This window comes from Neolamprologus multifasciatus, chromosome 8, assembly GCF_963576455.1.
Source record: "Neolamprologus multifasciatus chromosome 8, fNeoMul1.2, whole genome shotgun sequence".
Lineage (NCBI taxonomy): Eukaryota > Metazoa > Chordata > Actinopteri > Cichliformes > Cichlidae > Neolamprologus > Neolamprologus multifasciatus.
This window is the reverse complement of record NC_140446.1, coordinates 11,472,486-11,487,824: the sequence shown is the minus strand read 5'-3', so window position 1 is coordinate 11,487,824 and position 15,339 is coordinate 11,472,486. Positions and strand designations below refer to the sequence as shown.

The 15,339-nt window shown below is 40.5% G+C and overlaps 1 protein-coding gene across 2 annotated transcripts; it reads right to left on the bottom strand.

Annotated features, from left to right (window-relative positions):
* Positions 1-2,608: 2,608 nt before the first annotated feature.
* On the bottom strand, positions 2,609-15,290 carry sec31b (SEC31 homolog B, COPII coat complex component). 2 transcript variants are annotated; one of them, XM_085169464.1, is made up of 25 exons: positions 15,030-15,290; positions 14,188-14,420; positions 13,415-13,610; positions 13,241-13,336; positions 12,436-12,576; positions 11,925-12,167; positions 11,199-11,360; positions 10,653-10,805; positions 10,329-10,559; positions 10,160-10,234; positions 9,949-10,041; positions 9,757-9,865; positions 9,491-9,669; positions 9,269-9,395; positions 9,012-9,157; positions 8,657-8,830; positions 8,404-8,547; positions 8,122-8,314; positions 7,643-8,029; positions 7,457-7,495; positions 6,760-6,818; positions 6,275-6,400; positions 6,071-6,190; positions 5,875-5,946; positions 2,609-3,288 (listed from the first exon to the last, which is right to left on the bottom strand). In XM_085169464.1, the coding sequence occupies exons 2-25, from the start codon at positions 14,388-14,390 to the stop codon at positions 3,109-3,111; spliced, it is 3,648 nt and encodes a 1,215-aa protein (XP_085025590.1). In that variant the 5' UTR covers positions 14,391-14,420; positions 15,030-15,290; the 3' UTR covers positions 2,609-3,108. The 2 variants fall into 2 exon arrangements, with proteins under 2 accessions (XP_085025590.1, XP_085025591.1); XM_085169465.1 differs by lacking the exon at positions 7,457-7,495.
* Positions 15,291-15,339: the final 49 nt, after the last annotated feature.

Genomic DNA, 15,339 nt, shown 5'->3' with positions numbered 1-15,339 from the left:
TAAAATCTGAACCTAAGTTACCAGCGAAGGCTCAGCACATCATGACTCAGCACGCTTCTGTGGTGTGATGTGGGGTGGTTTAAATTGCACGATATTACTGTCACACTATCCTGACATGACCGAGGTTACTCCAGTTCAAATTCCCAAAACATTCACACCACGCAGCTCCCGCAGCATCTGACTGAGAGCGACCAATCAGAGGGCGAGGTCCTGACTTCTGATCCCTGTGGCCCCATAGAGGAAGGGCGGGTGAAACACCTGTGCCAACTTGCAAACTTACTGACACTGAACACTCGCGGATTGCAGTGAATTTTAATGAGTTGTGTAACGGTCGTCTAAGTGTGCAAATTGGGTCAGAAAACAAACAAACAGGAAAAAAAACCCAAATCGTTTAGTGCAGACTTTGATGCATTCACGTGCTTTGTTGCAAACAGAAAAACGAATCAACATCTAAAATAGTTTACCTGAGGGCACTGATGCAAGAAGCACCATGATAAACACCCATATTTACCTTCAGTAGAGCAGCTTGACTACGCTACACAGAGCCCTCTGCTGTTCATAGTGAAAATTGCTTAGATAACCAAGATAACAATAGCACACTGTGAAAACAACTGCTTCTAAGATGTAAAAGCAACAAACTTTTAAATATTTGCTCTTCCAAAGTGGGATAATATATATTGAAATAGTGAATAACACTTTGAACTGTTTAGTTTTTGTGTAAATGTAGGTATGACAACACATTTTGATGGTTGTTTTCTATTTAACAGTGAGCATCAGAGGAAGAGCCAGTTTTCAACTTTAAAAGTCATGTATACACAATACACAACATGACTTAATACATGAAGCAATACAAGAGCACCTTTTTAGTTATTTTTTTAATAAAAAAAATATTTGTTTTTTTATTGCACGGGTAAAGGACTCAGACACTGTATTGGCAGCACTACTCCCTCACACTAAGTAGTCTTTTGGTTTGAATTCGGTCTCTGGTTTCCGTGTGGGGTTTGCATATTCTCTTTCTCTGTGGGCTCAGTCTGGGTACTCTGGCATCCTACTATTGTACAAAGACATTCATGAGGTGAGGGTAATTGATTTTAAATTGGCTGTAGTTGTGAATGTGAGCGTGAGTAGCTCTCTGTCCCTGTAAGTGTTAGCCCTGCAATGGATTGGTGACCTGTCCAAGGTGAACCCTGCTTTTTGTCCAATGACAGCTGGGATAGGTTTCAGCCGGCCTGTGACTGTGGATACTTTGAATAAGATAGATGGAGTGAGGAGATCACCATTAAAGAGATCAGAGTTCAACTGTTTTGCTAAACCACAATGTCATTGCCTTATTAGATGTCTGTACCAGTGACATTGTGATCTCTAGTGACAGTATGGAAGAGAGGTTTATATACTTAGCATCAACCCTCCAAAGCAATGAAGTGTGTGCAAGAGAATGCAGACAAGGTGGACTGGGTGGAGATGAGTATTAAAGGTAATTTGCAGCAGAAGGACAGCGGCAGGAGTGAAAGGAAAGCTTTACAAGATAGTAGAATGACGAGCTATGGAGAATGGTTTGGAGACAGGAGGCAGAGCTGAAGATGTTAAAGATGTTCACTGGGGGTGATGAGGAGAGACAGCTCCGGTTTAAGAGTTTGGAGACAAAGAGGGATAGTGGATATACTGGATAAAGGATGTTGAAGCGGGAGCTGCCAGACAATAAGGGAAAAAGAAGACCACACAAGTTCTTGGATGTAGTGAAGGAAGTCATGCAGAGGGTTGGTGCAACAGGCAAATGACCTCCCTTACAGGCATCATTAGAAAAAGGACAAAAAATTGTATTGAATATGAACAAGGAGACAGTTAATGTTTAGAAACGTGCAACCTTTTAAGTGAAATTTTATTTGCAAAAAGGATACCGAAATGAATAAAGTAAGCAACATGGATTGTATAAATATCTGTGCAACCACAATGGGCACACTGAGGCACTTCACTGCCTTCTGCTGCCACAACACACCAAACTATAAAGTTTCATGTTCAGCTACACAACTCTTAAGATCTTTGTTTTGTCAAATCCTTTAAGTCATATCATTATTATGATCTGATCTAAAACTTGTATGATTTAAAAATGGGAACTTTAGGTTATGAAAGGATAGGATGTGGCCTGGATAAAGAGGAATAGTGTATCTTTAACAGAAGGAGTGGCTAACACAGAGGGGATGTTAGTTCATATTCAGTTTAACATAAAATTGTGTACTTTTGTTTTACAAGCTGCCCTGTGAGCAATAGGGGAAGTAGTTAACATGCATACTGAAGCAAAAAAACTTCAGTCGTTCACACAAGCTATCAGGAAATATTGTACCAGTGCTAATAAAGTGTGGAAGAGGAAATAAAACAGCAAAACTTGACAATCACTCTATGACATTCTTCTGCAGTACTTTGGCCCAAAAACACACATGGCACAATGAACTGGAAACAATCTATTACAGCAAGTGTAGAGAACAGTAAGATCTATGTTACAGTGTTTAAATGTGTTGATGCTTGTTGTTGTTGTTGTAAAATTATACACACTGAGTAAAGCGTGTCAGCCTGTTCCTCCCTCACACAAAGAACACCGACAGGGTGGATAGTAAGTGCAACCCAGGTTTTATTTTCATGATTTTTAGTCTGATCTTTGGAGATGAGAGTTCATAGTCAAAGATGTTTGTTTCTAATGCTGAACTGGACTTATATATGCACTGGTGTGCAGTGTAATATGGAATATGAAAATGCACCACTTTGTAAACTACCTCAATTCAGACTTTGCACCACTTGCTTCGTATATTACATCAACTCTTGGATGTACACAGAATCACAAATTTTGGAATACATTCAACTTTTTTTTCTCTTTCTTGTTTTGTTTTGTAAAATTATCACAGCAACATCGACAACTCTCTACAAAAACCAACCTCACTGCCCAAATCAGGCAAGTCTTCTGGCAAGGAAACTGTACGGAGTGATGAAGACCACGATCTGTAATATTATCAGCCATTATTCTCATTATTGACGCAAGTCATCAGGCCAAAAAGAAATAAATACATATACAACAATATGGTAACACTGAAGTCTGGTTGGTGGTGAACCTGGAGGTTACACGCCCAGCTTGTTGGCAATAGTCATGACCACTTTGAGGATCGGCATGAAGGCGGAGATCTCACTGAAGTTGCTGCTGCTGACCACCTGAGTGTGGACCTCCAAACCCCGCTGGTAGTTCTGGCTGGCCACACAGCGACTGATCTCATGGAGTCCGCTCAGGATGTTGTGAGAGAGCTGAGAGACAGTAGGGAAATTATATTATGTTTACAGTTTTTACTGTACTATGTGAGAAAACTGTGAAAAATCAAATTTACTGTTGCAGCTTAAGTCACAAAAAACGGCAAATCTCAAGTTCTATATTTTCTTTTTCCTCCCACTTCTTCAGCATGGTAAACACAGTAGTTCTTAAACTGTGACGTGACGACCCCCCCCCCCCCCCCCCCCCGGGTGGGAGCATTAGGTGTCTGCAGGTGGATGACTGAAGAAAAATGCAGAGTGCGATGATGTTGAATAAATATGATTTAAGTGAAGGAACATTAACATTTATCTATGATCCTTTTTCATGTTAAAACTATTAATAGCAATTGTGTTGTAAACAGATGTTATCCCTGTAGATCGCTGACATCTGTTTACTGGTGTGCTTATGGAAACTGTTTAGTTTGTACTGCATACTTAATTCTGGTTTTATCTCCATTTACTGGACACTGTAAATGCATAGTTTGTCTTGTTTTACTACTTTATTTCTTTGTATTGCATTCTACCTAGAGCCTCTCGAGTGCCCACTGATAGCAACAATTACATCAGTAAACTCAAATTGACGCTTGCTTAGTTACAAATACATATAATGAACTAAGACTGATCATTTTCTCAGCTAACTTCACAAAGACTATGCTTTTTTACTGGCTGAGCCCTTAGTTGCCATTGGATTCAAGTAGAGCATGTCCTGGGTCCTACAGTGTTATTTTTTTTAAGTCATAACAAGTAAAAATATCAGGTTTACAACTTCATCCTGATGTCTGACATGCACTCTAGCTTTTAGATCTGTTGTAAAAAAAAATTGTACTTTAAAAATTCAAGGTAACGTTAAGCACTTGGCAGGTTAGCAGGTTAACACAATTACCTGCTGAGATGGATTAAACAGATCCTGGTACGTTTCATATTGTCAGTGTAGTGAGTACACCATGGTTTAAACATTTTCTTTGGTCTTTAAATAGGTGACCTTAAGTGTGTGGCATGTTCATTTAACTCAAACCTTTTAAAGACCTAATATTTTATTGTATATACCCATAAACATTTATTCTTAAATTGACAAAAGCATTTTTTTATTTCAGGTAATGCAGTGCACCTCCACTGTACAGCGCCGACTTAGAATTAGGGATGGGTATCGTTTAGGTTTTATCCGATACCGGTGCCAAACCGGTACTTTTGAAACGGTGCCGGTGCTTAAACGGTGCCCAAACCGGTGCTTAAAGAATGGAAAACACAAAATTGGTCCAAAAACCTCTCATGTTCAGCTGTTTTTTTGTAAAAAGATAACAATGTTAGTCTTTTCTGCAGGTATAGGGCATATATGGTATCACTCTGGGCTGGAAGCAGTGCTTAAACAATGGAAAAAACACAAACTTTGTCCAAAAACCTCTCATGTTTAGCTGTTTTCCACTTTTTCTTCGGTCATTTTAGCCTTTTTGGCCAGGGTGAAGGGAGTATCTGACATCAAACAAGAAGACAGCCGCATGTAGCTATGATGGTGTTTGCTAGTTCACGTTACATGCATTAATTTAATAACGCGGTTAGCTTACTCAACGTAAATTACACACGAACAACATTAAGCTACTCACGCAGAGAAGAACGGCTGCTGCTGCCATCATCATTTCTGCTACACTGGCAGGGCTAGGTTCATCGGATTTAAAGTGTGACCTCCTTTGACAGTATCAGCTTAAAGCACTTGTTGCAGGCTGCTGAGTTTGCATCTTTTGCTGTGAAGTACAGCCAGACTTTTGACCGCTTTGCCTTGGGCATTTTTAATCTGTAGCTCTGCTCTAAAAGAACGTACGTACCTGGACCCGCCTACTATCCTCGAAACGTAAAATGATTGGCTAGAATCTAAAGTGTATCATTCCATACCAGTTGGTGGCGGTAATGCACCTTTCAGTTGTTTGCCAACCGCCAATAGAAATGTAAGGAAGAAGAAAGTGTATCACAGCTCAGGAAAAAAAAGCACCGAAATAAAGCACCGAAATGCGCGCTGCTTTTCGGTCTGGTTACTACCGTTTATGTCAGAACCGGTGCCATGATGGCACCGGATACCGGTACCCATCCCTACTTAGAATTATAAACAAAGCATTGCTATGACAGTGGTGGCCCTTGACAAGGCTTAGCTCATCATGCAGGTTTTATGTCCTTTTTTCTGAGGTTGAGTGTGTGATATCTATTAATGCAACAAGAGTCAGCTGAATTTTATTTGTGGTGGTCAAAACAGAAATGGTGCAAACATGTCACCCATAGAAACACACCTGCTTTTTGTTTTTGTGGTTTTGGCAGGTTAATATGTAAACAGCATTTGATCTTTTTAAGTCATTGCTACATAGTGAGAAGAAACTCGGTGGTTTTACCCTCACAACAAAATTTTAAGCAGACAAAAAGGGAATATCAAGAAAGACAAAGTGATATTGAGATTTATCAACTTTTACCTCAAATTCTGTTTAAGTACACAATGCATTTCTAACTGCACTGTATCATTTAAAAGCAGCTTTTTAAAGTAAAGTTTTTCTGTCAGTTTTTTAAAAATAATTTCTGAATCTGATCACTTCTGATCCTTACCGACTGCTCTCTCAGCTTATCATACAGGTGCCCCAAGCGCTTGGCAGCATCATCAAGTTTTCTTTTAGTTTGCTGAAAGAGAAACACTTCTTGTCACTTTGTATCCAATAACAAAATAATTTTGTTTCAATCAACAAAACCATTTGCACTAGAAAAACTGTGAAACCTAGACACGGCTACAGACTGTGGAACTTACTGGGTCTCCTGCAGCTAGCTGGCAGCGCTGCACCAGGCTGTCAAAGGTGGACTTGAGAACCATGTGCTCAGGAGGGATTTCTTTCTGCTGCACCTTCTCTGATGGGAGCTGCTGGAGGAGCTGAATAACACAAGCACAGAAATATAAGGTTACAAGGTGTTACTGTTGAGAATTCACAAAACAGCCCCCTCGTTCGACACCAACCTGTACGCTGGGTTCTTGAGGGGCTCCAGGGGGTACCTGGGTGTTGTCATGGGGCTGAGCAGCCTCCACTGGGAATCTCATCACAGGTGCTGTGATGGGGGCTGGTGGAGTATAGTTATCAGGAACCTGAATATACAACAAAGTATATTATAATGAGTGAGGAAAAAAAACAACGAACCAAGCAGTTTAGTTTTGGTATATCAATAAATGACACATTTGTTACATTTTTGCTAAACTGTTGGTGTAACATAAATTCATCTGCCTTTCTTGTGTGCAAGAAAGAAGTGCTTAATGTGAATGTGCTTGAGTTTTCAATAAGGGTGAACTAAACTAAGAAAGTCTGCTAGTTTAGTTTAGTGAGCTCTCGAGAGAATAACAATGCTCTCCTCAAAGGAACGTGGTGCCGCACAACAATATAGCTGCTTTTACTACATTTGCTAGCATACAGCAGAACAGTATTTTGACAGTAAGAAATGCAGGCTTACCTTCTTCTTCCTGGGTCCACCTCGCACTGTAGGTGGGTCATTCCAGCCTTCTTGAGGTCCTGAATCAGAAGAATAATGATAATTATTAAGGAACTACTAACATTTGTTGTTTAGATACACTCAAGCAACCAAGGATTGTCTACAAGAGACAATCTCTTTGGGACCAGGTGGTAAAAACACTGCAAGTCAAGCCATACAGATTTGGCAGTTTATGCAGAAACAAACAAGCAAATTTTCAGGCAGCGTCATTCACTCAAAGGCAAAAACACAGAAAGAAAAATTCTATGAATATCATACTGAGTCTATTTCAGGTTAATTATGTAGCAGCTGCAAGTGTTTAAAAATGTCCTACTTATGCTTTAATTTCAAATAGCAATGTATATATATGCGCGTCATCTTTAATTGACTGACACAGAATCATCTACAGTCTTGTCTGAGTCTGGAAAATTCATTTAGAGCTCACATATTAAAAATACACCAGGTAAGTCTTTACATTTCCCTTCAATATAGGGTAACACAAACAATCATCAAGAAACCAGACAAATGGAGAAGATCTGCATGGATTGCAAACCAACGCATATTAATTTTGAGGTTAATTTAGGGATACTATATTGTTTTGCACAGATATTTTTTTTTCTGGTTCTTGAATGGATTGTTTGATCCTCCCTTATTCCATATCCAGCCCTAACCCTGTCACCTTGGTTGTCACACTGGGAATTCAGCCAGGGAAAGTATCCTGCAAGTCAAAAAGGAGTGACAGCGGAACAGATGTAAATCACCACGAGCAATACATTCCTGCTGACCTCTGTAATTTCTTTCTTTAAATTCATGACTAAAAAAATGTGGAACGGTGTCAGGAAACAATGTAGCTGTGATCTCATACCAGTAGGAGGAGGAGCCACCACTGGAGCTGGGAAGGGCTTTGCAGCAGGAGCTCCAGGTCCACCCTGTGGGTATCCAGATCCGGGAGGAGCATAGGGAACAGACGGAGGTGCAGTACCCTGGTTGTGAAGGCTTCCTGGGTACACTGGAACCGGGGCTCCAGGCTGGGAGCCAGGTGGTGCAAAGCCTGAGGAGGTAGGTGGCATGAAGCTTGTTGGTGGCACCCCGGGGCTGGGCATGGGGGGTAGGCCTCCAGCAGCTGACGATGAAGGTGGCAGTTGAGGCCCTGATAAGGTAGCAGCTGGCATAGAAGGACCTGGAGGTGGAAACGCTGGAGGTCCAGCAGTGGACGGTGACTGAGGCTGGAATGGCTGGTGAGGAAGGAAACCTGGGAAAAGCCACAAATGATTGTCATAATATCAAGAAACAAAAAAGGGCAAAAAATACAAATAAATTCAAATATTCTACAAATGGTCAAACCTGGAGCCACAGCAGGATGTTGGGGGTAGGAGGGTCTCAGGGCAGGGCGGGTCGTACTGGGTGGAAGTACATGAGAAGAAGGTGGTAGACCAGGCCCAGGGTTGGTTGGAGGAGTTTGAGGGGTAAAAACCGATGGCAAAGGAGGCTGCTGTTGTGCAGTCATCTGAGCAGCAGGAGAGGGCTGGTAATGACTCTAAATAAAATACAAATGAATACAAATTAAATATAAATTCATTTTGGAAAATATATTTATTATTCATTGTGTTGCTAACAAACTGATACCGTAAACTGTGCTTTTGATGCAGGAGTTGGAGCAGCAGGAGTGGGCTTTGCACTGGCTCTGTTGAAGGTGTTTGGAGGTTGCTGTTGGACAGGAGCCTCTCCCTGAGCGTGAAACAGCCTGTTTCTTAGCATCACGATCCCAGCCTGACAAGTCAAAATTGGACAAACATGCAGATGCAGTTATTAAAAATCAAACAAAGCAAAGAAAAATGAATTGTGCCATTAATAATTAAATCATTTATAGCTATTTTACTTGGTCTGAGTTCTCAGGCAGGTAGCTCAGGGCAGTGGTCAAGCTACCCTCTGCAGCCAGTATGCCAGCATAACAGGTTAGCTTCTCAGCCAGGACTGGGCTTTGGACCGCCACCTCACAATTACGGAGACGTTCAATGGACTTTCGCAGCATCATGACTTTCTCAACCAAATCCTGAAACACACATAAATGCCTTTAGACTAATAGATTCTTCGCTGGCAGGTAACTGTAACTATTTTTCACCCCCGAATCATCCCAGTAAGCGCACAGCAACTAATTAAAACTTTGCTCAAATAAGCAGAAGAGTTTGTTCATCATTGCTAGAGGCAGATTAGAAGAAATATTAAGATTATACCTCTAGACCAAGAGGAGAAGAGCAGTCTCTATGCAAGGCCCAGCATTCCACTAGCTTCTCAATGTTTCCAGAGCAGATGTAACACAGACATGCCTGCAGGCAACGCTTCTCTGTACCCTCACACTCCAACCGGCTTCCCAGTGTATCTACCATGATGAATAAAAGAAAATTTTTTTTTTTTTTTGAATAGAGGGACTGAAATTAGAACAGATACCATGAGCACAGGTAGATTTGGTATGAATAAGGTGGATACTCACCGCACAGGCGAGCAAAGTCTTCAGGGTGAGCATAGGTCAGGAGAGCAGCGAGAGCTTCCTTCCAGTTGTCCAGCTCACAGCTTTGGACTATGTCTTTCCAGTTTTGGGTCACCACTGATGATATAAGCTGCAGTTGGAACAAACACATTAGGTATACATTCAGGAAAAACATTCATTTCATTGTGGTTGTATGAGCTGGACCACTATTAATCATAATCTTACCATTGAGATGCTATTCTTTTGTTTGCTTAGGTATTTCTGTTGAGTTTTCTTCAGCAGTTCTTCTCCTCCGCTTATAGAAAGCAGGATTGCTTCAGCGTAGCGACCATCATTCAGACACAGATCCACAGCTCCCTCAAAGTTACCAACCAACAGCGCCTGACTTATCAAACCATCGGTGTCTTAAAAACAGAAGGAGATAATCAATGCGATCATAAAATCGCAAGTAAATATCAGATAACAGTAGATTTTCAGAGGAGAAATTTTACCACATGACACTGGGATCTGAAAGTTAGAGTTTTCCTTTGGGGTCTGGCTGAAAAAATCTGCTGGTGACACAGAACCTGAAGTTCTAGCTTCAGCTGCTTCATCAGACCTCTGGAAATAACAAAGAGTGTTTTAAATGGAACAGGAGACACACAGCTTGAAAATAGATACCGTACATTTGCAGAAGTGCTGACCTCAGTGGAGAGTCGCTGCATCTTTTCTGCCAGATCTTTGGCATCCACTCCATGTCCATTGGGTTGGAAATTCTTCCCCAGACATTTTGAAATCTGAATAAGCACAACAGGAAGTATGTGATATGATTTAGAGATCCAGTGCATTCAAAGAAATTTTAAAGTTAATGTTAAATATCAGTGACTAGCTACAGTTAAGTAAGAGCCATGATACCTTTCTTTCCAATTCATCCTTGCTAAACCCCAAAAGTTTAAGGAATTTAATACGGGCTTCATCCTCAAAATTAACCTGTAAATTAAAAGAGTGAATCAGCATACAGGATAATAACACCCAAAACTGACTGACAGATTTAACATTAGGTCTTAGTAGCTGGATGGCGAACCAGAAGGAACTTCCATATGTCCTGCTCAGCATCTGACTTGGCGCTCTGAATCTTAGCCTGGCAGTAACTGTTGAAGGAACCTGACTGCAGCGCTGTCTGCAGCTCCCTAGAGCGCTGTAGGAACTCCGTCTCTGTGGAAACTTGGCTCACAAACACTTGTCTAGGGACGGGTTGGGGGCTCTGGACTGGAGGCAGCTTGGGATTCTCAAATGTGATCAGCTTTCCACCAAACTAAGAAACAAAAACAGATCATATATGAAGATAATTCTTCTGTTGTTTTTAATGGAAGAAAATTGCTACAAAAACATTAAATGCTGCACTTACAGCAAAGGAAGCTCCCACTGGCCTGCGCACCCACTTGGGTGGCTTCTTGAGAGGAGGAACTATGGTATCCTGCACTTGAGGCTGAGGAACTTGCAAAGGAGGCAGCACCTGCCCTGTACCAAAGGGATCCATTGTGTCAAATGAGGAGGATATCTGTTAAATAAAACATAAAAAATATTGAAACAAATATGCTGAAACAATTAACTGACTGCAGCTATTTTGATAAATAGTTCATAGACCAAGCAGACAAACAAGACATTTAAACACATCAATATTTCTGTTGTGAAACTGATTAATATTTGTAGCAATTTTTAACAGCTGATGATCAATCAACCATTTTAATGAATAAGTGTGATAGCTTTCAACTATGATATAGCCATCTTTCAGACTTAATGTACAACATGTGTTTATAAGTCAATATTAAGTGCTTTACATGGGCACCATCTTGTGGACAAACAATGGAGGTCAGACACGGTTTAAACAAATAAAACCGTACATACACACACAGTTAAATTCAAAATCTTTTAAAAACAGAGCAAACATTACTCTTTCAGCTGTGCTCTGCTGCTGAGCCTTCAAGCTCCCTCCCATCACAGAGTAAACAGTGATTCTCCCATCAAATGATGCCGTTGAAAGCAGCGCTGGATTCCTGGGGCACCACTCCACATCAAAGCACCACTGGTTAGTTGTTGGAAGCTCATAGATCACCTGAATAGAAGACACAGCTTTCATGATTGGAGGAACAAATATAGGTAACAACAATGAGGGCTTATTCACTCATAATACACAGGATTCTTGCCACAAAGTTACCAGAGCAGCTCCAACTAGCTTGAGGGTGAGGTAGGTTGGGGAGTTGTATATTAGGTACTTAGCTAATTATGTGTCACAGATGCAACAGTGGTGCTGTATTGCTGCAGCTCTGCAGTCAGTGAGAAAGGAAAGACAGACTCTAGGGAGCTTCATTCCTGCTTCAAGGTTATATCAGGGTAAATCATGAAATGAAGGTTAACCTTTTCACACACAGCAGTCATTTAGCCTACCAACTAAGGATCAATTGTAGTTTATCCCATAAGTGGATGGATGCTAGCTTAAAAGGCAAAATGATATTACGTCATAATATTTGCCTGGGGTTTTTTTTAACTTTGAAAATTATAGTCTTTAACAGCTGGTTTATATGTGTAAAACCTCTAAGGGAAACATTAACCTAATAAGGTGGAATAGCTCAGTAGCTTAGAGGCTTGCCAAACACTTGCAGAATCCCTGATCATGTACCTCTCCTGTGTTTGGATTCCAGCAAAGGATCCGATTGTCTTTAGCACTACTAAGCAGGAGCTCAGAGTCAGCCTGGCTCCAGGATATAGACAAAATTCCCCTTGTATGGTTCTCGAGTACTTTAAGAGGTGATGTGGCAAAGCGGAGGTCCCACATCTGGATCACTGGCAGTCTGTCATCTTCAGAGGCCAAGACCAACTGAGTGGCCACATCAGGGTGCCAGAGCATTCCTGAACAGTGCATCTGAAATCACATAAAAGTAAAGAGTTAAAAATATGAGAGTTCATTTCTACAGGATGCAACATTAAAATCTCCATTTTTGCCTAACAAATGAGTCAAATTACTGAGCATCCAGAGCAAAACAGGATAAAAATGGGATTTTGCATTCTACAAATAGTCTTGTTTCAGACAACACGTGTTGCTTTAAAATGATAGATGAGCCTTTTTGACTTGTTCACATGATTTTATTACTTTTACAGAAGGAACTCTGGACTTTATTTAAGCCACCAACCCTGTTGCTATGATCACTGATCTTGATGATCGGCTCGTTCTTTCTCAGGTCCCAGACAACTGCTTTCCCGCTGGGGTTAGCAGAGGCCAGGATGTGCTGAACCTGCCGGTTCCATGAGACTACACTGATATCTTCAGCAGGCTGAAAAAGAAAAGAAAAAACAAGAATTGTTAGTCTAAAACAAAAACAAGTCTACCTGTGAGTCTTACTACAACAGATCCCTCATAATTATATGCATATAGGGACGGTTTGACATATGAGCAAAACATAAGTACTGGGTGACACTAGTCATGTTGATTGCCATAGACTTGGAATGCTTCCAGTGGTAAAAGTGCTATGTGAAAAACATCAGTATTAGCCAGAACTTCACAATCATTACACCCAGGAATGCAAATGCCATGCAAACACTGTTTGTTTCTGTTATGGAAATATCATGTAACCATGGCTTATTCTAACAGCAAGGACTCCCATGAAATATAGACAGCCTGTGCAGACATGTTTTTATTCAGCTACCTTGATATTGAGGAGAACAAGGTTATACCCAAATGTTGGTAAGACGTATAGACACCAAGGCTTAATTTTACTCCTTAGCAAGCAAGTATTATATAACTATACAACCACAAATAAAATATCCTTGTGATTTCATTGTTTCTCACCGATATTAAAACTATAAAGGCAAAAAAAAGAAAAAAAAGTCAAAACCTACTTACTGGGGAATTGTGGTTTGACTGGTTAAACACATTGGTTTAGAAGAGAATGAGATTTCAACACCATGACAAACCACGTGATCCCATCATGTACTCACCTGTGTCTTTGCTCCTGGAGTCATAGGACTGCTGAAGTTGTTTAGATCCCAGATGTATATCTCTGAATCATTTGCTCCTGACGCAAGGAGGTTACTCTAAAAATTAACACAGAGGGACGTCTGTACAGACTGTCTTTGAATGACAAAGGAAATCACCAGCAGGTTTCTATTTACCTGAAAATGGTTGAAATCTAATGCTCGGACAGGTCCTGTATGTTTGTCAGATTGTCCCACTACAGCCTCCCCACTGGAGTTCATTATTGCCTCTGGATCATAGACAGTCAGTGTTCCATTTTCACTACCACCAACCAGCCTTCCTCCAGTACCATCTGCTCCACTTCCAAAATTTACCCACACTATACTATGCAACCTATAAATGACATAGGAAGTTATTAGCACCCAGTGATAGACTGCATACTACAAAGGTTATATGCTTTATTTCTTTAACATGCTGTCTTCTGAACAAATAACTACACTAAATATCTCAAAAAATTAAAAAAAAAAATGGAAGAATGAGTCTAAAGCAAGATGTGAGAACAATTAAAAAGATAGCAAATGAGCTACATTAATTTAATAATGTAGACTAAAAATAAAATAAAAGTTTATTTTAAGATTGCACTAGTTTTATCTATGTGGTATCAAATTAACTGGCAGGCCTGAATTTACTTGTTGATACAACCATTTGAAAACATTCAGTTTTATCAGTGTAAGGAATTTATGGGCAAGTCACAACATGAAGTGTCCCTTCTGTGACAGTCACTGTCTGCAGGTTGTGATAAAACTAACTTAAATCAATCAGGGAGCCAAGAATCATATCAAACTGGCATAATGTGGTATAACTTTTCCATGGTTGCTGATATGGGCTGTGTGAAAACAATCAGTGGCTTATACTCTTGCCATGAATGTGTGGTCTTGTGTGGTCATCATTTATCTCTTCTTTACGTTACCTGTTTGTAGTTGCCAACGACCCTTTGAGCTGCATGTCCAGAGAGGGGTCAGAAAAATCCATCTCAAATATCTCTATAGCAGCTGTGGTGTTGAAAGAAGCATCAAGCTGTTGTGCTGCTGTTCCCAAGGCCAAGTATATAGGATGGTGCCCGGCAGGACTCCACGCCTGGTGGGCAGTCCTCTGGATCTCTTTCAGCCTCATCTTCCTCTACAGGTGTTCAAATTCCAAATCCTGGACAGCAGAACAGACTCCACTAAACCAATTACATCATATCTCAGTCCCTAAAATATATAATACTGGCTTATTAATAACCCAAAATTCGCATTTATATCTCGAATATTCTTACTTTCCAGAGTGCCTCAGGATATTGGCAGTAACTTAATCGTCTATACATAAATCTAGCTTTCGAATACGGTTGTGCAGTTATATGTTAATTATCACAATGAAATGAATGTAGTTATCCTCTAAATTAAACTATCGTTAAGCCCCTTTTAGGCAAGCTAACATAACATGTAGTTAGCTTTTATTAGCATTTAGCAATCATGTGTCAGAAACCGTAGCGTTAGCTTTTGTCGGTTAATAACTTTGTTAGAGCAGACTCTTCTACTGGTCATGATCTCATTCTATTTGTTTTAATGCTAAATTAACCTCTCATACACGCTGCTACTCGTTTTTAAATCCCGAGCTAACGCCGGGCTATTTAATTCCGGTGCACAAATGGACCAGATTGCAAGCTAGCCAACAGCCACCACCCCAGTTAGCATGTTTTAACAAAAAGGACCACTGGGCGCCTTAAAACTCAGCCCAAAAAAGATAAATATGGCCTTGAGAGAAACTTACGTCAATTTATTTGTCAGAACTTGACTGCCCGCATCTACTACAAACTCGAGAGCTACTTTACAGCCAAGCTAGCAGCTCAACCACAGCCGGAGTCGGACCAAAGTGCTTTGCCGTGTTGTCACTACGGTACGGTAGCTGACAAGGACATTCCTCACACTAACCTGAAGTTAACCCAGTAATACTGAACAAGAGAAAGTGTATAGACCATGTTCATTGCTAAGAGTACATTTCATTTGAAAATTATTCTGCTTTATCAAAAGTCGAAAATTAACATTTAACAAAACAGCAAGAAGGCAAGTTAACATTCTTT